The 22,951-nt window shown below is 42.8% G+C and overlaps 1 protein-coding gene across 1 annotated transcript in view; it reads right to left on the bottom strand.

Annotated features, from left to right (window-relative positions):
- The window catches only part of frem1b (Fras1 related extracellular matrix 1b), a 133,129-nt gene that overhangs the window by 52,844 nt on the left and 57,334 nt on the right, over nt 1-22,951 (bottom strand). The window contains exons 17-19 of the mRNA XM_041217702.1: nt 20,615-20,806; nt 11,786-11,971; nt 5,034-5,230 (exon numbers count right to left, since the gene is read on the bottom strand). Coding sequence (XP_041073636.1) covers nt 5,034-5,230; nt 11,786-11,971; nt 20,615-20,806 — 575 coding nt within the window. The remainder of the gene's footprint in view (nt 1-5,033; nt 5,231-11,785; nt 11,972-20,614; nt 20,807-22,951) is intronic.

The following is a 22,951-nucleotide window of genomic DNA, read 5'->3' as shown; positions in this document are numbered from 1 at the left end:
ATGGTCACGGACACATTCACAAGCCTCCACTCCTGATCGTAATCTCATTTTAAATCTCACAAGCAGAGTCTTCAATAGAAATGTAGGAATGTGCTGTCACTCAGTAGTTGGGGTGGGTTTAAAGTATTCAAAATGAATCAATGATAGATACAGATCAGGAAGGCGGGACATTGCCCAGCAGCACTGGGAAATGTATTTATTATTTACATTATTTTTATCTCCTCTCCCCTCTCAACACACGTTGCAATTGTGTAGGATCAGATTTTATTAGTGCACTTTTATTTATCATGTTATTTTTACTGGGCAGTGGAGGTTATTTCGGGGAGGAATGTCAAGGCGGCGGCTCAGTGCAGATGCTGCTGCTAACCTCCTAACAGAGTCTGGAGATCAGCAGTGGTCAGGAAGAGGAGTCAATGGAAACTGAGCCCGAGTCCCTGACTAAACCCAGTACAGTTGGTGGGCCTGGATTGAGGGGTGGTAGATTTCAGCCATTCTAGCACTGGGTGCCCTCTAACATCACCCAGCCTCAAATACCCCCTTTTTCTGGTGCACCAGGTACCAGTGTGAACACACCTGATTTTACCCCAATTAACTTTTTTCAGTTGTTTATCACTGAAGACATTTTTGAATATTTGGTTAGCTGGCTGATTGCAGGGGCGGTGCTTAGCCCTATTTAAGTAGCGTCTTTTCCCCTGCTCTCCCCCTCTGTCCTGGGGTAGTGTCAACGTGGTGATGTGTTGTGAGTGAGTGTGAGTGCACTTTAATTATTTGATATTTTTCCAGAACCTTGAAGTGGCTGCCTTTCCCCTTTTCCCTTGTTTGTGGATTACTGGAGAAAACTGATCCAAGACAACCGACTGCCCAGGACACTGAGCACACCAGCCGACTCTAAGAAAGGAAACCGAGCAGGGCTGTACAGCTTGGAGGAGCATTTCCTTTGTGTGTTTTTTTTCATTGGTTTACCTTCAGTGTTTGAGACTTTGTTTGTTTACCTTTTTGTTTGTTTTCGCCACATGATGGTGGTATTGTCAGTGGTTAATTTGTTTTGTTTTTTTGAAATTCCCACGGCTATTGCAGCCATTGTATTCATAAAAACTAAAACCCCAGTGTTGGGCGGTGACTCTATCTATGGCTTTTGTGTCATAATTTCCGGTCCTCCAGCGGACTCTACCCATCACCCTCCCACAGTAACCCAAACCAATTTGTATGCCCAAAATATCTGGCACAGCATGAGTACAATCTGGGGCCACACAGCACCACACAGCTACATTAGAATAGACTTCAATTCATTGTTAAATGGTAAACAAAGTATGTTTTCATTTGTTACTGTATTCCCTCAGTTTCTCATCACTAAATCTGAGCTGCATTAAATGTTTATTTTAATAATGCTGATGCGTTTTGTTATGTGCTTTCCTGTTATGTGTCTAAAGCTTATATACACTGAACGAAAATATAAACGCAACATGTAAAGTGCTGGTCCCATGTTTCATGAGCTGAAATAAAAGATCCGAGAAATTTTCCATATGCACAAAAAGCTTACTTCTGTCAAATGTTGTGCACAAATTTGTTTACATCCCTTTTAGTGAGCATTTCTCCTTTGTCAAGATAATCCATCCACCTGACAGCTGTGGCATATCAAGAAGCTGATTAAACAGCATGATCATTACACAGGTGCACCTTGTGCTGGGGACAATAAAAGGCCACTCTAAAATGTGCAGTTTTGTCACACAACACAATGCCACAGATGTCTTCAGTTTTGAGGGAGCGTGCAATTGGCATGCTGACTGCAGGAATGTCCACCAGAGCTGTTGCCAGAGAATTGAATGTTCATTTCTCTACCATAGACCGCCTCCAACGTCGTTTTACAGAATTTGGCAATACGTCCAACCGGCCTCACAACCGCAGACCATGTGTAACCACGCCAGCCCAGGACCTCTACATTCGGCTTCTTCACCTGCGGGATTGTCTGAGACTATCCACTAGGACAGCTGATGAAACTGTGGGTTTGCACAACCGAAGAATTTCTGCACAAACTGTCAGAAACCGTCTCAGGGAAGCTCATCTGCGTGCTCATCGTCCTCTCTTGACCTGACAGCAGTTCAGCGTCGTAACCGACTTCAGTGGGCAAATGCTAACCTTCGATGGCCACTAGCACGCTAGAGAAGTGTGCTCTTCACGGATGAATCCCGGTTTCAACTGTACCAGGCAGATGGCAGACAGCGTGTATGGCGTCGTGTGGGAAAATGGTTTTTGCTGATGTCAATGTTGTGAACAGAGTGCCCCATGGTGCCCCATAAGCTACGGACAACGAACACAACTGCATTTTATTGATAGCAATTTGAATGCACAGAGATACCGTGACGAGATCCTGAGGCCCATTGTCGTGCCATTCACCTGCCACCATCACCTCATGTTTCAGCATGATAACACTATGTAACACAATTTTTGTTCCTGGGTAGTAAGTGTTATTTCCTAATTGCTTATGCCTCAAAAGTATAGAAAATGGCTATCATTCCCCACAAACTTTGCTTTTGTGACCAGGACAGTGATATTTCAAAATATCACTATTTCCAATGGGAAAACGGGCAAATGTCTTTTCGTTCACATAAAGTCAGAAAAAAACAACATATGAACCCAAATTAACATGTATTTATACTAAAGCAATACAAAAATGACTACAAAAGATTTAGAAGTGAGTAGTTTTTCGAGATTTACGATTATATGGTCACAAAAGCAAAGTTTGTGGGGAATAATAGCCATTTTCGATACTTTTGAGGCATAAGCAATTAGGAAATAACACTTACTACCCAGGAACAAACAAAAAAAAAAAATTGTTACACGGTGTAATGCACGGCACCATGTTGCAAGGATCTGTACACAATTCCTGGAAGCTGAAAATGTCCCAGTTCTTCCATGGCCTGCATACTCGCCAAGCATGTCACCCACTGAGCATATTTGGGATGCTCTGGATTGACGTGTACGACAGCATGTTCCAGTTCCCGTCAATATCCAGCAACTTCGCACAGCCATTGAAGTTGTATTATATTTTTGTTCAGTGTAGAGCTAGCTGACAATGTATTTCAAAACAATGAAATACAATGTAAATGCTTGCTTCTTTCTTTCTTTCTTTCTTTCTTTCTTTTCTTTCTTTCTTTCTTTCTTTCTTTCTTTCGTGACTGCTATTTAGTGTTTTTGTGTTTTCCTAATTACTTACCTTTGACACAGCAAAGTCTATACATGTTTAAAATCATTTATGTGTTTTTGATCAAGATGACGCATAACCCATTTGTAAGTATTCATATTGGGAGAAATTATTTACGTGTTTAAATTATAAATTAAATTATCAGTGTGTTGTTTTATTTGTCTTTCCAATTGTGTAGGGGTTAAATGTCATGTTTAATTCTTAAATATTTTGTTTGACAGTGATACAGTACACCTTACCATGCAAAAAGTTTCTCTTAAACTAAAAATAATAAATACAGCTAGATTGATCCAGAGGATCAAGTCATAGATCAAATCTGCAGGGTCTTTCTGGAAGGATCGACTTCCAATACATCTTCATGTACAGCCCACACAAACACACCAAAGCCTGTCATTTTCTCCACTTAGACAATGAATAGGCTACAATAAACCTGATTTTTATGTTTCCAACCAGTACGTACGCCTATCCTTTTCAGATGAGATAACAATGAAATTTAAAGTATGCATTACAAATAACAAAATACTTTAATTACGTATTATTGGATAATTAAACATAGATGTTTTTATTATTACTATTGGCTTAAATACATGTTCCTAAACACCAAAATTATGTTAGGAAATGATACCGTTAAGACATTCTCCGCCTGGTAATTGAGGCATGTAAATTATTATGCCAGTAAGGTTCAATTAATGCCAGTTTTATGAATCATACTAATATGCTAATGAGAAAATTGTTCTCTAAGGGCACGTTATTCTAATGTCACAATGAGAGATGTTTTTTGACAGTATGCCTCACCCAATGAATTACCGCCATGCTAAACACTATTACTGGCACGATAAAGGAGACGGTAAGTTTTATTCATATGGGCCTAAATGTGATGTTGGTATAATACATTTTATGAAAAATTATTTTTTTTTTTACAACAATAGCTGTATTTTGTGACCAAACAAAAAAAACACAACAACGTGGTACCAATGAAAACTTTGCCTGGGGTATCTGAAAGGGAACATATGGCAATTTTGATGTAAAACAGCAGACTCCCAAAATCACACAATTCCTGTAGCACAGAGCGTCAGAAAGGCCTCAGAAGAAGGTTATAAGAGATGTCTGACTAGCTGCAGACTGATAATGGTACCAGGTTTTATTTTTTTTTATTTTTTGCTTTAAAATATTTATAGTTTCTTATTGATTTAAAGTGTTTCCCGTAGAAAGGTTTTTTAACCATATAATACAATAATTGACAAAGATCGTTTTCTTCTTAATATTAAAAAGTGGCCAATTGAACTCTGAATCTGTCCTGTTTTTCTTTTATCCGGATTATTGCTGGCTGTAATGTTATGAGTACATATGATTTAACATGTTGGATAATATTCCTATAAATATTTTATGCTTAGAGTTACAATATGATCTCTCTGGGATAAGGTAAAGTAATGCATTACTTGTAAACATTGCAGGGTGTTTTGTAACACTAATATACAATATGCCAAAGGTATTAATAATGGATTATAGAGCAAGTCATAAACTATAGTGCTATGCGTACTCAACTGTTAAAAAGGTACAGTTATACGTTATAAAGTAGTCCTTTTTTACCTGCTCTTAAAGATTGAACCTTACTTTGTAAGACCCTGAAAAATAATAATTGAAAGAGGACCAAGCTTGGTTATAAGTTGGTATGGACATAGCTGGTATCTTACCTATTGCTCCTGACTACAGCATTACAAAGGGGGAGCACTGTAATGTTTCTGATATCACACTGGTGGGCATTCACATTTCATGTTATGCTCTTGTCTTTATCTGGTTTGGATTAGTACATGGCAGCTGGGTGACTCACTGTGAGGTTCCCAAGGTGCAGCAGCGGACTCTCATCATTGGTGGGGTTGATGATGACATAGAAAGGCATAGCCATGGACTTGTGGACCCCATCACTAACGGCAACCATGAAGTGATCGGCTGTAGGTTCCAGGCCCTGGTGCTGGGACTGCACGTAGTGGATGTAGCCATGCTTGAGGTGCTGAGTGCTGAAAGAGACTGCACACAGAGCAAGCATTAGAGTGCGCGCTCTATGGAACTGCTTGGAAGGTGCATTGTCTTCATTACCATTGCATACGCAGTGTTGGGGAATAACACATTACATGTAACGTTACTGTAATCTGATTACATTTTTCAGAAAACTTGTAACTGCTGTGGTTATATTTCAGACAGGTAATGGATTACATTTGATGTAAAAAAGTGACATAGTTTTTGTTACATGTAAAGCAAAAAGGACTACAGCTAATGCATAATGTGGAATTTAGAAAGTGCTTCACCAGTGCAAGTCAAACTTTATATGTCACTGTGACAGAAGTACAATGAATCTTGGTAAATCTCCCTCCCGACCTGTGAGGATGTTAAGCAGCAAGGACAGAGTTCTTTGGATGGGCTGGCCAGGTCGAGAAGTCGGTCAGTCTGGAAGAAGGCGAGATTCCGTTGCAAGAACTTATTGACCTGGATAACCATATAGCAGCCGCAGATTTTAAAGGCAGCTGCATTCATTTACCAAGGGGTCATGCGTGACAGCATATAAGGAGAATGGAGAATCGTAATCTGTTCCTTCCTTTGTAGTGAGTAGAACCAGAAGGACAGTGAAAGTATACTGATACTTGATATCGTGAGTATTATGTTTTTGTTTGTTTGTAATTGTCAAGTCTGGTCTTGTATGTTACCAGGTAGGTAACACAGTTCTGAGGCTGTCGCCAGGGGCCAGCATGAAACCGGACAACACTGCACTTTTGTCACAAATAAAAAACTAGCATCCACCACGAGCACTACTGCATGCACCCAGGACTGGTGACTGTGTTTGTATTTTTGTGGGATGGATATTTGTTTTTTATTTTGGACTGTCTGCTCTTGTTATATACCTGTGACAGCAGGAATTACGTGCCCCGTACTGAATGGTTGGGCAGTTTATTCCGGGGGCAGTCGGAAGCTGGCCATTCAGGAAAGGGACGACGTCCCGGTAGCAGGAGTCATTGCTCTAGTACGGTGAGTGAAGTTTCATTCATGAATTGGAGGAGACGTGATTGAACTAGCTATCAGAGGGGGCGGGGCTATGGGTACTTTAGGGGAACGTGATGTCGTGATCGGTTCCTTTTGTTGTGGTTAATGGGAGGAATGGAGAAAGGTGAAACTGAGTGTTTGGTTTGTGCAACTAACTGTCTATGTTTGTCTTTGCCAGATGGCTAATACTAACCTGGGAGTTGCCGCTTCAAGCCAGTATTAAACTCGGACGTCACTGCACCTGAAAACGAGCACACACTCCTGGATCAAGCACTGCTCCTGCACCTAGAGCACGCACTGTTTGGAGATGTATCTGTGTTTGTGTTGTGTCTGTGCTGTTGTAATTATTATTTTGGGACTGCAACCCCCTTGTTTGATGCTGGCAATACCCACTGGTGGATAGAGCCAGCATTATTATTTAAATCTGGTCAAGGAGACCAAAAGGAAAATTAAAAGAAATAACTTGCACTGTGAACTTTGTGCTTGTCCTTGTTGGAGCACCTGCATCACCCTTTCACGACGCACAGCAACCCACACCTTCACACGTGGTGTCAGTATGGAAGATTGACGTTACCTTGCTCACTGTGCTGTTACAGGCATTGGAACAGAGACGGGAGACAGAGAAGAGACAGAGAGAGGAAAGATACACGACGCTGATAGAGAGGGTCGGGCTTGGGAATGCACACCAGGCACCAGCGGTACCCGTGATGGCACCTCCTAAGGCACGGGCGCAGAAGATGATAGCGGAGGATGACCCCGAGGTGTACCTGGTTGCCTTCGAGCGGTTGACCACCACTGTGCGATGGCCAAGGGAGTCCTGGGCCAGTCAATTGGGTCCCTGCCTGAGTGAGGAGGCTCAGGCAGCCTACCAAGCCATGGCTGATGAAGAGGCCAGCAAGTACGACATGGTCAAAGCGGGCCATGCTCCAACGCCTCAACATCACGGGGGAGACTCATCGGATGCATTTCCGGGAATACCGGAGGCCATGGGAGACTTGCCCCAGGGTGGTTGCCCAGAAACTGTGGACCATATGGTGCACTGGCTCAACCCTGCACAAAAGACCAGTGCATAGATGGGCGAGGCAATGGTCTTGGAGCAGTTCTGCCACGTGGTCGGCACAGACACACAGGACTGGGTACGGCGTCACAACCCAAACACCCTGGAGGCTGCCGTCAAGCTGGCAGAGGATTTTGAGGACTCTCGGGCCTCTATCAAGACTGGACTACTGACCCCTCTTCCTCCTCTCACCAGCCGAGGAGCAGCACCCACAGTACCACCAACACCTCCTCCCCTGGGATCCCGACCGGTCAAATCACCTATCTCAATGGGCCGACCCACCTCCTCACCATGGAGGCAGCACTTGGCCCCCAACTGGGGTAAAAATTATCGGTTTTAGGTGCCATGAACCCGGACACATCGCCTGCCTGTGCCCCTCAGTCATGGAGTGCAACGTGGCAGCGTGTAATTGGGCATCTGGATCAGGTAAGGAACGGGGAAATGGTTGAGAGGGGCCTTGTATTATTGATGTAATGGTTGGTAATGTGAGTACCCAGGCTTTAGTGGACTCAGGGTGTGCGCAGACCTTAATTTGATCAGCTCTCTTAGGAGGTGTGCTGTGGCGGCCACAAGGCAAGATGGCAATCTCCTGTATCCACGGGGATACGCCGACATACCTCAACCTAAGAGCATACATGTCGATAGGCAGACACAGCGCTACCTCACAGTGGGGGTGGTGGAAAGGCTACCGCACCCCGTAATTTCTGGGCCGGGACTGGCCACAGTATTGGCAATTAATCAAAAAAGCAGTCCCGACCGCACGCGTAACCATGGCAGACAAAGCAGGGGAAACAATTGGTGAGATTTTCCCCCTGCAAGCTGACCTGTTTTCTTCCATTTTTCATCCTAGGAAAACAAAGAGAGAGAGAAGGATCGAAAAATGGGAAGTTGCATCTCTGAAACGAGGCTGGGGGCTGGTGGGGGAGAGCGCGGATGGTATCAAACGCCACTCGATGGGAGTTGGTACACAGTGTGACCGAGAGGGCGAGGTTACTGGACCCTCCAGGGCAGATGTTACTCCGGCCCCTCTCAATATACTGGACATGTGGGGCTCAAGTGTGGACCTAGTGTGGGATCAGAAAAACGACCCCACACTGGTGCATGCTTGAGGACAGGTCCAGTCTGTTGAAGGTAAGGATGTTGAAGGTGCTGGGGCGCTGGTATATCTGCACTTCATTATCAAGGGGCAATTACTGTATAGGATAAACCCTGCCCCTGGCACAGGACAGCCTGTAACACAATTGATGGTTTCCCTGTCGTGTTGGCCCGAGGTCATGAGGCTGGCGTGTGACATCCCCTTTGCAGGACACTTGGGAACTGACAAGACGAGGGAACGCATATTGGCTCGATTTTACCGGATAGGGCTTCATAATGAAACGTCGAAATATGTAGCCACATGCCCAGACTGCCAGCGAGTAGCGCCAGGTTGAGTGCACCCCGCTCCTTTGGTCCCACTGCCAATCATTTCTACCCCCTTTGAGTGCATTGCAGTGGACACAGTGGGCCCTTTGCTACCTTCTGACTCCAGGTATATGCATATATTAGTGGTGGTGGATTATGCAACGCGATACCCAGAGGCAGTTCTATTGAGATCCACTAGTGCCACTGCAATAGCCAAAGAACTAGTGCAGATTATGTCGAGAGTAGGGATCCCCAAAGAGATACTAACTGATCATGGGACTAACTTTCTGTCTCAAACGCTACAGCAGGTGTATAAAATGTTAAAAATACATCCCATCTGGACATCTGTTTATCATCCACAGTCGGATGGTTTGGTTGAACGTTTTAACTAGACATTATAGCAGATGCGGACACGATTTGTGAACCAAGAGAAGAAACATTGGGCAGCACTCCTTCCCCTACCTCATTTTTGCAGGGAGAGAATTGCCACAGAGTTTGACAGGGTTCTCCCCCTTTGAGATCTTGTATGGCCGACAGCCTCATGGCATCCTCGATCTGTTGAGAGAGGGGTGGGAGGAGCACAAAGGCTCATCCAAAAATGTAGTGCAGCATGTGCTCCTACTCCGTGATCGCCTGGATTTGGTCGGTCTTTTGGCCCAGGACAATCTATAAACGTCTCAGCAACGGCAACAGCAGCATTCCAACCAAAATGCATGGATTCTGACCTTTTGACCAGGATACAAGGTAATGCTGCTTCTTCCCACGTCGGAATCCAAGCTATAGGCTAAATGGCAAAGGGGCCATATGAGGTGATTCGGGCTATAGGGAAAGTCAATTATGAAATTCGGCATCCCGATCACCATAACGAACGTGAAATTTATGTAAAATGTAAATTTATTAAAGACCTGGCAGGCAAGGGATGTCTTATTTATAGCCCCAGGCAAGGCAGAGGATGATTTAGGCCCCTGTAGAAAGACTCGCACTAAAATAATTTCGAGGGGGGAACAATTGGTTTCAGATCAGCAACGGGAGCTGCGTAAGTTTATGGAGTTCAGCAATGTTTTTTCTGACTTGCCCAGCAGAACTAACTTTGAATATGACATTATCTCTCCACCAGGTGTACAGTATGAGAGAGACCTTACCTGATCCCAGAAAGTCGACGTAGTGGCGTTCGCAAAGAGGTATGTGACATGCTCGAACTTGGGGTAATTGAGCCTTCCAAGAGCAAGTGGTGCAGTCCAATTGTCACAGTGGCCAAGAAAGACAGCACCAACCTCTTCTGTGTGGATTTCCAGAAGGTAAACGCTATTGCCAAGTTCGATGCGTACCCTATGCCTCGGGTCGACGAACTTCTAGCTAGACTGGGAAAGGGATACTGGCAGATCCCCTTAACCCACAGTGGACGAACTTGACAATGGATACAGTCTAGGGAAAGATGGATATATCCTTATCCTCTGAGACGAGCATCAACTGGCAATTTCAGAGCCTTAGAAATCGCTTTAATTCAGCGGTAACCCCACTCTAACTAATATGTCATTTTTAACAAGTGTTAAAAGATCTGACATTGAATCTAATATTAGTTATGGGAACTCATTATCTTAGTGGTAAATTGAAATAAATATAATTAGAAAATAAAAAAAAAAAAACAATTGTGTACATTGTTAATATAAACTGAACCGTGTCACAGTCAATGTTATCTGTCTCAAGAAGTCAGCAGTACTCGGCTAACCTATATTTGCCCCATAAAAGAAAATCTCTTGCCACCATGATTTGCAGTTTTCCTTATTTTAGATTTTTTAAAGCATTTTTCATGCCTGAAATTGAAAATATGTCACCCCGAAGTGATTGGCTACTCTTGTAATTACGCTGCATAACTGTAAAATGACCAGCCCCTATATAGGTACTATTATAAAATGACCAGCCCCTACATAGATAATGCGTAGTTCATTTACATTTATTTAGAACACATAGTATGTTATGTATTTTGATTGGTCCAAATCAATACATATACTAAATATTAGAAACGCATACTAAATAACGCATTTTTGACCCGGATGGCCTTTCATACAGCAACATTCACCAGCGTTTGGGGCTGATCTTAGCTGACCGTTTCAGTGCACCAGGAGAACGCCCCACATTGCTCAATGCTCTTCAATGGGGTGCCGGCAGGACACCCGCTCGGTGTCTGCCAATGGAGTTCCGGCAGGACACGCCTTGCTCTGCTCCTTGCCTGCCAATGGGGCGCCTGCAGGACACACCCCCCAATTCACAGCAGCAGTCGTGACAAGCAAGGTAAAGCAAGCAGTGGCTCCAGCAGAGTAAATCCCGCCGCTGGCCTCTGCGACAGTACATATAATATCTCACACAGATCAAATCATTTATGATGGACATTCTGATAATTTTCCCAGCACTAAAAATATTTATAATTTATTATTTTTGGTGTAAAATAATTATACAACCATATAACACTATAATTGACTTTGCTTGCATGATTGTCTGCCTCTTAAAGTAAAATTTGCTTATTTAAATCTGAACCAGACTGGTTTTTGCAGGTGGTACGATTTTAAATGTTATCAATCTATAAGAGTTGACTTGGTTTTTGTGTAATTTACACACATTCAGATGCATTCTCCATGTACATGTTGGTATGTTGTATTTTGTATCCATATACAGTGAATAAATACTGTAACCAGGTATGTTAGTGGTTTGTGGTTTGTAAAGGGGAAGGGGAAGGTGAAGGGGGGGGGGGGGTGCATTGCCTGTGTTGGTACCCATGGGTGTATAATTGTCTACTCTAAAAACAGGAAAAAAAGCTTTTAGTATGCAAGATGGCCATTTAATTGTATCTATTTACGACCAATGAAATCAAAATGACTGATAAGAATATGTCTTCCTTTTCACCCCCCAAAATGAGTTTCTGCACTGGTAACTGCTAAGGAAAGTGTTGCATTGAATGTCGTACCAGACCAGGAACCCGTTTTTTGGTAGGCCAGGGTATGTTACAGTTTGCTATAATCCAAACAATAAAGCAGTAATATAGTCCTGGAACAGTTGCTACTAAATGGAAGGCATCTATCGTGGTGCCTTACCCACGCTGAGGCCGGCATTGCTCTTCTCGTAGCCGGGAGAGGGGAGGGTGTTCTCCAGGTAGCCGTACTGTGGGGGGGTCTCCAGGAGGAAGTGCAGCCCCTCAGGGAAGGTGTCATCATCAGAGGCGATCAGAGAATCAGGCAGCAGACCAGCGGAGGAGCCCTCGTCCACCACAAACATGTCGCCTGGGAAGAGAACAAATTGGTATTCATATATATCATTCATATACAGGTAGTGGACAAATAAATGGAAACACCTGGGTAAATGAGGGACACCAAGTATATTGAAAGCAACGGCTTCCACATAGGTGTGGCTCATATGTTAATTAAGCAAATAACATCCCAGCATGCTTAGGGTCATGTATAAAAATGCTGGACAAGCCTGGTTGCCTACAATTATGGCTAGCATGGCTGCAAGTGGAGACCTAAGTGACTTTGAAAGAGGGGTGATTATTGGGACGAGCAACGTGTCTAAAGTGATGTCGGCATAGGACTCAGAGGGAAAGACATCATCAGCAAAGGGCAACAGGGGGAGGAAGCGGATACTTCAGGATTGTAATATCGGTGCATTAATTCAAAGTGCAAGAGCAAAACAGGCAAGCAACTGCAGATCAATTGAGTGCAAATTTCAACCTGGGATGGGAGCAGCCAGTTTCATCAAAAACAGTCCACCGAGAACTCCACAGAGCGGGATACCATAGTCAGGTTGCAGTGCACAAACTGCTCATCATACCTGGTAATGAACGTTTGTGAGTCCAGTGGTGCAAAAAGCACAGGCAATGGACTACCGAGCAGTGGAGAAATGTGATATGGTCAGATGAATCATCCTTCATCATGTTCTCGACAAATGGACGAGTGCATGTGTGGCGCCAGCCTAAAGAACTCTACAGACCTGAATTACTTGGTTCTAACAGTGAAGGGTTCTGGTAATTTCGTAATGTTGTGGGGTGTATTTTCCTGGCATGGTTTGGGTGCACTCATTCCCATAGAAGGCAAGGTCAACGCTAATCACTACTTAATGGTACTGAGTGATCATCTTCACTCCATGTTGCAGCACTTCTTTCCTGCTGGGGGAGGGGAGGGTGGTATACTGGCCGCACATGGTGGCCCAACGCCCTATTAAGTGACTTGGTGTTTCTATTTTTTTCTCCACTACCTGTGCGTGTGTGAGTGCGTGTATATATATATATATATATATATATATATATATATATATATATATATATAAATATTTTGGTCCATCAATGCTTGTTCCTAGTAGCTGGTTGGTCTCAAAACTTTGTCAAGTTGTGTCTTAAAGGAAACCAATGATTTAGCATCAAGAACATGGCTAGGTAACCGTTTCTATAACCTTGCTACTGTGAGTAAAGAAGTGTCTCCAACCCACTGTCTTACATTTTTCCTAGTGCTATGCTTAAAGTATTGGCTAGGGCTAACTTTGTCAAATCTTTTTAAGAGTTTAAAGACAATCAAGTTCCCCAGGCTACCACAAAAAGCCACAATAGCATTATCGGTTTGATACATGTGTCACTGAAACATTAAATCAGCTCATATGGATATTGTAGTGCAGTTTTCATTCCTACCATGCAGAATTGATGATACACCATGTTATCTAAAACTTACCAACATATATTTGTCTAATTCTCAAAGTCTCTTGACACCTGTTTAAAATTATGAAGTGAAATAATCTCTGCGCATTCAGTATATGTCCCTTCACAGTTCCCAAGATAATTGGGGTTAATCTCTAATATGCTAACATATAAATAGGTGGTGACTTCATAAAGCTCACCTTTATTCATATTATATTGACTTAATGAAAACAGTGCTTTTTCATGTGAAAAAATAATTAAATGAATAAGAAAGATAAAACAAATAAAAAGGTGGCAGTGCTAAACCCCTGTAAAATAAAACTTTAATTAATTCCATGCTGTATTTCTATCATGCTATAAACCATAACCATGAATAATATTATTATGGGTCAAATATATACAAAATCTTGCTATAGTACACACCATTGTAAATCGAGGCTATGTTGATTGTTGTTTGCCAGTATTGCAAGTACAGTTGTCATTTATCTAATTAGAATACAGAGAATCAGCAGTACAGCTATGGCCAAAGGTTTAACATTTAAAACATTCAAATTAAACGTTAATAATGTTAAGTTAATATATTGAATTACATACCACTATGTAGTTTTCCATATGCTTAACGAAAAGTGAAAAAAAAAGTGAGATTTTGAAATGTAACATGAAATACTGTACTGTATGGCTTCTAGTAGACTCTTGCAATATCATTTTGTAGTTTCTTTGATTACATGATGTTAAATAAAATATCTAAATTATGTTTATATAGTTTTTTTTTTAATTGTGTCAATCCTAAAATTCTAGGTGAAGCTAAACTTTTGGTCACAGCTGTATCTGCGGGGCGCTGTCGTGTTTCTCCTCGTGGAACTGTTTGCCAAGCAGACTGGGCTGTTCCATCGAACAAGCAGGACACGTTCCACGGCAGGAAGGTGGAACGGTTTCACCAAATCAGATTGTCCAATTATGTTCGGTGTGTTCGGCCTCACGTAATTACTATTCCAGCAAAGTTGTCCCTTTAAAACTGTTGTCTGCTTCTGAAAATGCTCTTAAAAGCAGTTTTCCTGCCCCCTAACAGTCTTTGCAGAGATTTTCCTTTTAATAACTCACTGCTGCCACAGTTGAAGACGATGCAGAAATAACAGCTACACCCCCCACTAGTGGTCATTTATAAAACTATTAGTATCTCCGACTAGAACAAGTTCCTGCGCAGGGGATATAGTGGATGCAGTGGTACACACATGTCCCTTACATACGGAAATCACAAGTCACACACTGCATATATGTTGAAGAAACTCTTATTCAAATGTCATGCAACTTGGTACCAGCAATATTAATTTACTGAGAATATCAAATTCTGGGGATATATGGGGGCGGGGGGGGGGGATTCTGTCTGGACAATCACTGTAATCTCTTTTTTTCCATATTTCTGGAGAATCACTTAAATTCATTGAAAATTCCTATTCTATATTGTTCTGTACATAATACTGATATATGTCACAATCACCACATTTTACATTTTTTTTTATCATACTGATAGCCCCAAACCTTGTAGCTGTGGGGATGATTTGATTCAGCCAGGACAATTCTGGCAGCGGAAATGCTGCCATTGGCACCGTTGGCAGTGGCAATGCTGACAACGATACTGCTGTCAACAGATGTGTTGACAGTGCCAAGGCTGGCTCCTCCAACCCCGGCAATCTCTCCGCCCATTCCGCCACTGGCAGCGGAAATGCTGCCAACAGCGAAGCTGTCAGCAGACATGTTGACAGTGTATAGGCTGGCTCCTCCAGCCTCGGCAAGACCCCGGAGATCAGCAGTAAAAGATCTCCAAGGCAAGGATCTCTATGCAATAGCGTACGGGCATCCCCAGATAATGATGAACTGCCCTTCCCAGGTGACAGTGAACAGGCAACCCCATACTATGGCGAACCTGCAACCCCAGGCTCAGCAGCCCTAGGCGTTACGGGCTTGGCAGCCCAAGGCATTATGGGACAAGCAATCTCAGGTGATGCAGGACAGGGAACCCGGGCCTAAACAGCTGCAGCTCCTCTCCCTCTGGTGGTGGAGGCATAGTCCTACTTGGGTACCACTATAATACCAGGTGAGAGCAGTAGTTACTATGCAACTCTCCCTCGGTTGCTGGGGACTGGTGCAGCTCTTGGGAACAGAGCGGCTTCTCCCTCTTGCGCTGGAGACATTAGCAGCTTCTCCCTGGTGACTGTACAACAGCACTGAACAGTCCCTCCCAAGCTGAACAGAGGCTTCTCCCTCTCGCGCTGGATACAACAATGAGGCTTCTCCCTCTTGCGCTGGAGACAGCTGCGGTTCTTTCCATATCCTCCTGCAGGTAGCAGAGGACCACCTCTATAGCCTCTTCCTGCATGCTGGGGCTGTGCCTTTTCTGCCAGGGCTCCCATCGGTCCTTATCCCACCACCACAGGGCCTGGATCACTGTGGGGATGGACTGGTACTCCAGCCAGGAGTTTCTATTATCCATCCCTACAGTTTGCCAGCCATATCGGCCACTACCATTTTTTTTTTTTTTTTTTTTTTTTTTTTTAAACCACTCCTGTTGAACAAAAAAAAGGAATAAACTGCACCCGCAATATCCCTGGTCTGATGCTTGGAGGTGCTGTCATTCTGGTTCTGACACCATGTGTGTCAAGCTGGCCTGAGCGGTGATGTCAGACTTGGAAGAAACACACACAGCACTGCGAACGAAATGGTGCAATGCACTTGCTTGCATGTTTTAATAAATAAAAAGTCTGAACAAAACACAAAACACTTAAAACAAAATGGTGTGGTGGCCAAAACGGACAGTAGAGGACTCGCACGAGTAGCATTTGTTATTTTTCTTTAATTATAAATTCTCCTTCTCTATCTCTCTCCCATTCTCTGCTCTCGAACACACAACTCTGAGTGAGTGCCATTTGCCCCCAGGTCCCCTGGCCGACTAACCTTGTCCGCCTCTGTGCTTCTGATCTTGCACCCTCCATTATGCACACTCTCAACCTGTTTCTGGACTCTGGCTCGGTTCCTGCTGCCCTTAAGCTTGCCCGAGTTACACCGGAACTCAAAAAACCCTCCCTTGACCCGGCTGACTTATTTAATTTCCGGCTCATCTCCAATCTTCCTTTTCTCTCAAAAACTCTCAAAAGGGCTGTAGCCAGTCTGCTGATGAAACATCTCATGGACAACAATCTGCGTGAATCTCTACAGTCAGGTTTCCGGCCGCATCACAGTACTGAAACTGCTCTGCTCCGGATAGTGAATGATCTGCTCAATGCTATAGCTGGTGCTCCCTCTGTGCTTGTCCTCCTTGACCTAACAGCCACTTTTGACATCATAGATCATGACATTCTTCTTGACGACCTTCAGAAGTATGCTGGAATCTCTGGAACCTGTCTCTCCTGGTTGTCCTCTTACCTATCCAGACGCATGCTGTCTGTTTTCTATGCTGGACGCAGTGGTGTTGCAAACCCAATATTCAATAGATACATGCTTTCCTTGGGTCATCACCTCATCCACCAAAACAGCATCATGTTTCACTCATATATTGATGAAACCCAGCTCTACTTAAAACTCGACCCTGGTAGCCCCTCTGCCATGGTCCGGCTCTCTGCATTCAAGACATCGAGGCCTGGGTGTCTGCCAATTTTCTTCAGCTGAACACTAGCAAATCTGAACTCCTAGTAGGATCTAAAACTCAACTTAAGAATCTAAATATAGCTGCCCTGAACCTCGGAAAATGTCTGCTGCTGCCTTCCCCCACAGTACAATGCCTTGGTGTACTTCTTGACAGCAACTTCTCCTTTGATGCCCACATCTCCTTCATGGTCAAATCTTCCTTCTACCATCTTCAAAACACCTCCAAAGTTGGACCCTACCTTTCCCTCCTGTATACGGAGATACTTTATCATGCATTCTCGACTCAACTACTGCAACTCTCTATATGGTGGCCTCCTGGCACGCACCATAAACTGACTGCAGCTAGTTCAGAATGCCGCTGCCAGGATCCTTACCAGATTTAAAAAACATGATCACATCACCCCCCCCCCCCCCCCCCCCTGTCTTGCCCAGCTGCACTGGCTACCTGTAAAGTTCAGGATTATTTTCAAAACTCTCCTGCTCACCTACAATGCCCTTCAACACACAGGTCCCGAGTACCTCCTCAACCTACTAGCCCACTAGTCCTTGTCCGCAAGCTTAGGTCCTCCGACTCTGGCCTGCTTGTTATCCTCAAGCAAAAGTGCACCACACTTGGAGAACACTCATTTAGCTTTACGGCTCCGACTCTTTGGAACTCTCTTTCAGCTTTGGTTCTCGTCACTCTCTTTAACTCAATTCTCCCGAACCACTTGTTCTCTCTTGCTTTCCATGCTGTTTAAGCCTGATATCTGCTAATAGCTACTGTGTTGCTGCTACTATTTCATGTATTATGCACTTTCCACTGAATTTAATGTATTATGCATTGTTTTTTACTGAATCATGTATTATGCATGTCTCTATATTTAAAGTATTATGGATTTTCTTGTTACCACATCTTGTAAAGCACTTTGTGATGATGGTCCACTATGAAAGATGCTATATAAAATAAAGATTGATTGATTGATTGATTGATTGATATATACATCTGTGCCAAGATTCGTATTGAGCCTATGGCAAGCTGGTCTGAGCGGTGATGTCAGACCCGGAAGAAACACACACAGCACTGCAAAATGGTGAAATGCGCTTGCTTGTTCGTTTTAATAAATAAAAAGTCCGAACAAAACAAAAAACACTTAACAAAACAAAATGACATGGTGGCCAAAACAGACAGACAAACACAGTGGACAAACAATAAATAAGGACTGACACGAGTAGCATTTGTTATTTTTCTTTAATTATTTACTCTCCTTCTCTCACTCTCTCTCCTGTTCTCCACTCTCGAACACACAACCCCAAGTGAGTGTTTCGTGCCTATATATATATATATAAAGCTGTGCTGAGATTCAATTACTAATTAATGTTTCACTTGAATCTCGGCACGTGAACTAATTTGTGCAATCCCGTGCTCACATACTATACACACTTTAATCTGCATGTGAAGTGATTGTGCCATCCTCGTGTTTAAATACAAATATACATTTTAAAGCACTTGTGCTACATAACATCACATTATATCCCCTGCACCAGTACATATACACCAACATTAATACGCCACATGCAACGTATAAACATAAAATAGACACAGGGGCGGGGCACACTGCCACAGAGCCTCTGAGCTCAGACGAGATATAGTAATAGAGAGGCCTCCCCTCAGCCAGACTCCAGCGCAAAGTCGCCTGTCCCTTCTCCAACACTACCTGGAACAAGGCCAGACTCCTGCCACCTGGGTGCTGATAAAGCCATCACACCCAGACTCACTAGCATCTGCTCCCATTTACACTAGTGATAAATAATGAATGAAGACTATGGCACTAATGGAGCCATAGTGGATCAGGCATTTCAACAAGGAGAACAATTAATGATCGTCAATCTGGGGGTGAGGAGATAAACTAACAATCCATGAATAGGTTTTGTAATGCTCTTAGAGATGTCTTTACTGAATTAATTAACTGGTCACATTTTGCATTACTGATAAAATTTTAGCATAGCAGTCCTGTAAGTCTCCAGCGTGAGAGTACTATGAACAAGGCTCCTAATCGTTGCCACGCTGTTTGCTTTTAATTGTTGGACTGTCTTTCACATTGGCGATTCCCTTCCTTGTTTGTGCTCTAATACTCTTTTTAATCTTGTCCAGATGTGGAGCTTGGTATAATCCCAATAGGAAATAACGAAAACCCCTCTGGTTACCGCATCTGTTTTCAATCGATAACTGCATTTTTTTAAAAGTCCCTTCCTGCTGATTTGGCAGAAAAGACTCCCATGCTTGGAAATGTAGCTCAGGCATAAAATACCCTGTTTGGGTAAGATGGTCATTGGACTTGCTTCCATTGCAGGTTTATCTACGGACAGTGGAATTCCCAGTTCAGGCGGAGATCATGCATGGTCAGGCAGTGCTGTATCTGGTAGGTTGTGTAGTGGTAACTCTTGTAAGTATTCATAAATATACAAGTACTTTAAACCAACTTGATGTCTGAGAACAAGAACATCTGGAGGAATTGTCCCTTATGTGTTAATTACCTGATGTATTTGTGCCTTAAAGGTGAATTATTCCATTCTGAAAAAAGTACACTATGTGGCTCTGCAAATGGTCCTGTGTAGAACAGACTACTGACATGGCTTAAAGATGAGTTCTAAAGAAATGCTGAAATAACTGAATATATTTAGCCAAGAACAGAAAATTAGGATGGACGATTGAAACCTTTTATATCTTAGTAAACAAGTTCATAAAGTTAACCTCAGCCAATACTTTAAGTGCAGCACATAAACCAGGAGTAGAAGTGGGATGGGAGTGGGTTGTCTAGTGTAGAATGATGTTTGGAGTGGGTTGTCTAGTGTAGAAGAAGGTTTGAATTGGGTTATCTAGTGTAGAGATGAGTTTGGAGTGGGTTGCCTAGTTATGCTTTTGATGCTGAATCACTGGGATCCTAGGAACCGGCTGAGCATAGATGGGCCGAATGGCCTCCTCTCGTTCATCATTTTTGTTATGCTCTTGCACCCATTTCTTTATTCACAACTGAAATAAATTCATTACTACATGTGCTAAACAATTACAAGCGATTACAATTAATGTTGCTAATATTTCATTACCACACCATTATGCAATGTATTTAGGGAACTGAATATTTGCTTATGATTATGCAATCGAACCAAAATGAGACACTTCAATAGGTGAGGAAAATCTTTGAGCTCAGCACTAGAACCATGCGTTAATAAAGGTAAAGGGGCAGCTAACAGAAAATGACAGTTTGTAGACATGAATGGCTGGTTTCATAGGCCCCGATTAGCATTAATCCTGGATTACCCAAAGTAACATTAATATAAAAATGTGAATCACAGTTTGGGGAATCATATATTACAATATTGTTTTTTGAAATACATTTTATTTTATTCATGTTTAATTTAAAATATTTCCAACATTTATATTGCACACCATGACTCAGATATATGTATATAAAATGTGTGTGTGATGCTGTGGATAGCAGTGTGGTTGCAGTGGTAGCATATGCAGTCCAGAAAGCTTACAGACATTTGTGACACTGTGAAACCTGAATGCAGTGACTGTAAAGTAGACTAACATCCCTTGTGATGCAGCACTTACCCACTGTGATGGAAGGAGGCTGGTTGTTGATGGGCAGCACAGTAATATTCAAGTCGTAGACAGGAAGTGAGCCGTGCAGGGGTACTGGTGGGATGGTGTCGTCCTGGCAACAACTGTCCACAGTTCCAGCCTCGCCATCTGACACAATTAGAGTGACTGTGTCAGAGCAGGGGCTAGGCCCAATCTCGCCCCCTGTGAAAACACAACAAAGGCTAACATTGAATATATTTCAGACCTTGGTGTTTCTGTGTTTATTTTCCTTTTATGGTGTTTATTATTGGAAACGATGTACTCTATCGTGCCTTTACATAAAAATACTGTTCTGGAGTTAAGAATCATTAAATGTAATAAACACTCATCTATTATTACATGGTTTGCTTACCTCATTGGTCAGTAATGTCTGGGTTATGAATACCGTGATACAATTTAATCCAATATTAACATCAGTGGTGAAAAGAAAAACCTCAGTTTTAAAGTCAATGTGAAATATTCCTTTATTTGTGTTTATTTGTTACCATGTTGATGCACTTCAGAGGTCCATTTGTCATTATTATGCTATAAGTCAAGCATACAGTAGTTAGTAATTTTATTAGAATGGCAAACGCAGTAAAGCTGATGTTTATCAGAAAATCATTTTTAATCCTCTTCAATACCAAACCAACTTACTGTTACACAGGCCTTGAAATTGAGTGATGATTACTTACAAAAGGGCATGTGTTCTTTTATGTGAACTATGCATTTTTGTTTGTGGCTTTGCATGTGTGTGTGTTCATCATTTCCAACATGTTTTAAAGAAAATGAATAGTGAACAACAGGGAAGAGAGGGCCTTGGTCTCAGATAGGCTCCCCGAGAGGCACAGAACAGCTCCAGCTGAAAGGAGGGTTGGTAGTCACTGAAGTGCAAAAGCAGGAGGAGAGGCTGTGTCCCAGGCTAAGCAGGGAGAATGGATGAGTTGGGAGAATGTGGAACAGGGTAAGAGTGACTGGAGAGACCTTTTTCCATCACCAGCTACCCTGAAGTGCATTCTTAAAGGATCTAAGGTGGCTCTGAGCCAGAGTCGCTTCACTTGGTGCTGCGATGCCTGGCATTAGCACTGGAAAAATGGTGTTATAATAGTAACAGCTCACTGCAAATATCAACAATAGCTGGCACACAGAGCACGACATTCCTCCATCCAGGAGAGCAACCAACAGGAAAGGTTATTAGAACAAAGATTCGCCTGAGACAATTGGAATCTGCTGGAGATTGGAGAATGCAGGTAGATGCTGGCCGGCACCTTATTTTTCCACCTGAGAATGCTACACCCTAACCTGTGGTCAGTCTCAGCACACCTTGTTCTCTTGGTGGGTCAAACAGTGCCATTGGAGGATTATGTGGATGAGGCATTGGAGAGGGAGTAACTGCAGTATTCTGAGTTAGCTGCTGTGGTAGAATAGTGGGGGTGGAGAGTCCGGGTTTAGCCATTAGAGGTGAGTTGTCAGGAATTTGCTATAAACTCCATGACAAAGCTTCTTAGAGATTTTCAAGTGACAGGAATTGCAACGTATACTGAAGGCTCTATTCAAAGAGGCAGAGACGTAGCAACAGTTCTTTTTATCTATATGCCACAAGCCATAAACAGAAAAAAAACAACAACTTGTTTAAAGCCATGTGCAAGGTTATGTCAGTATATGCTGTCTAATCATCTAGCCCACAATTTAAGCTAAAAATGAAAGCACAAAAGGTTAATTTCTAACTGTCTGTGAGTGCATTTTTTGCAATTGCTGTAGTAAAATAAAATACATTTAATTGTTGCTGTTGCCCTATCTGTCATGGTATCGTTGCGTAGTATTACTGGTAAGAATAGGGAATAGGTGCCCCCAAATCAAGCTTTGCATGGGGCCACCGCAGGACAAACGCTGCCACTAGCTGGGACAACAGCATCACTGTCAAGCCTTCCTGAGGTCATGGGCTAATCAACAAAACATCGACATGCCCACCTGATGACCCCTGCGAAGTGCCCCACCCAGCCCATTCCAGACAGTTGCCATGCTGAGGCGCTAGGGAGGCAGTAAACAGACTGATCCCTGATTCCAGCATTACATTTCAACCACCAACACCGTGCCAACAGGAAATCCATGTTACCTGTCAGAGGAAAAATACTGAAGGCTCGTATATTATAGCTTAGCTACGTCTTCAGTTGTCCCCACCACTACTATCTCATGTTATCTTGGTGAAAGCAAAGTCCAATATTAGCATGAAGTAAATAACAGTTTCTCTAACGTAATACAAATCTAATTATATTTGTATTCATTTGTAATAAGTCAATCATCAGGATTGCTATTAATGTCATTACT

Source organism: Polyodon spathula, chromosome 18 (assembly GCF_017654505.1).
Source record: "Polyodon spathula isolate WHYD16114869_AA chromosome 18, ASM1765450v1, whole genome shotgun sequence".
Lineage (NCBI taxonomy): Eukaryota > Metazoa > Chordata > Actinopteri > Acipenseriformes > Polyodontidae > Polyodon > Polyodon spathula.
This window is presented reverse-complemented; position numbering and strand designations above follow the sequence as displayed.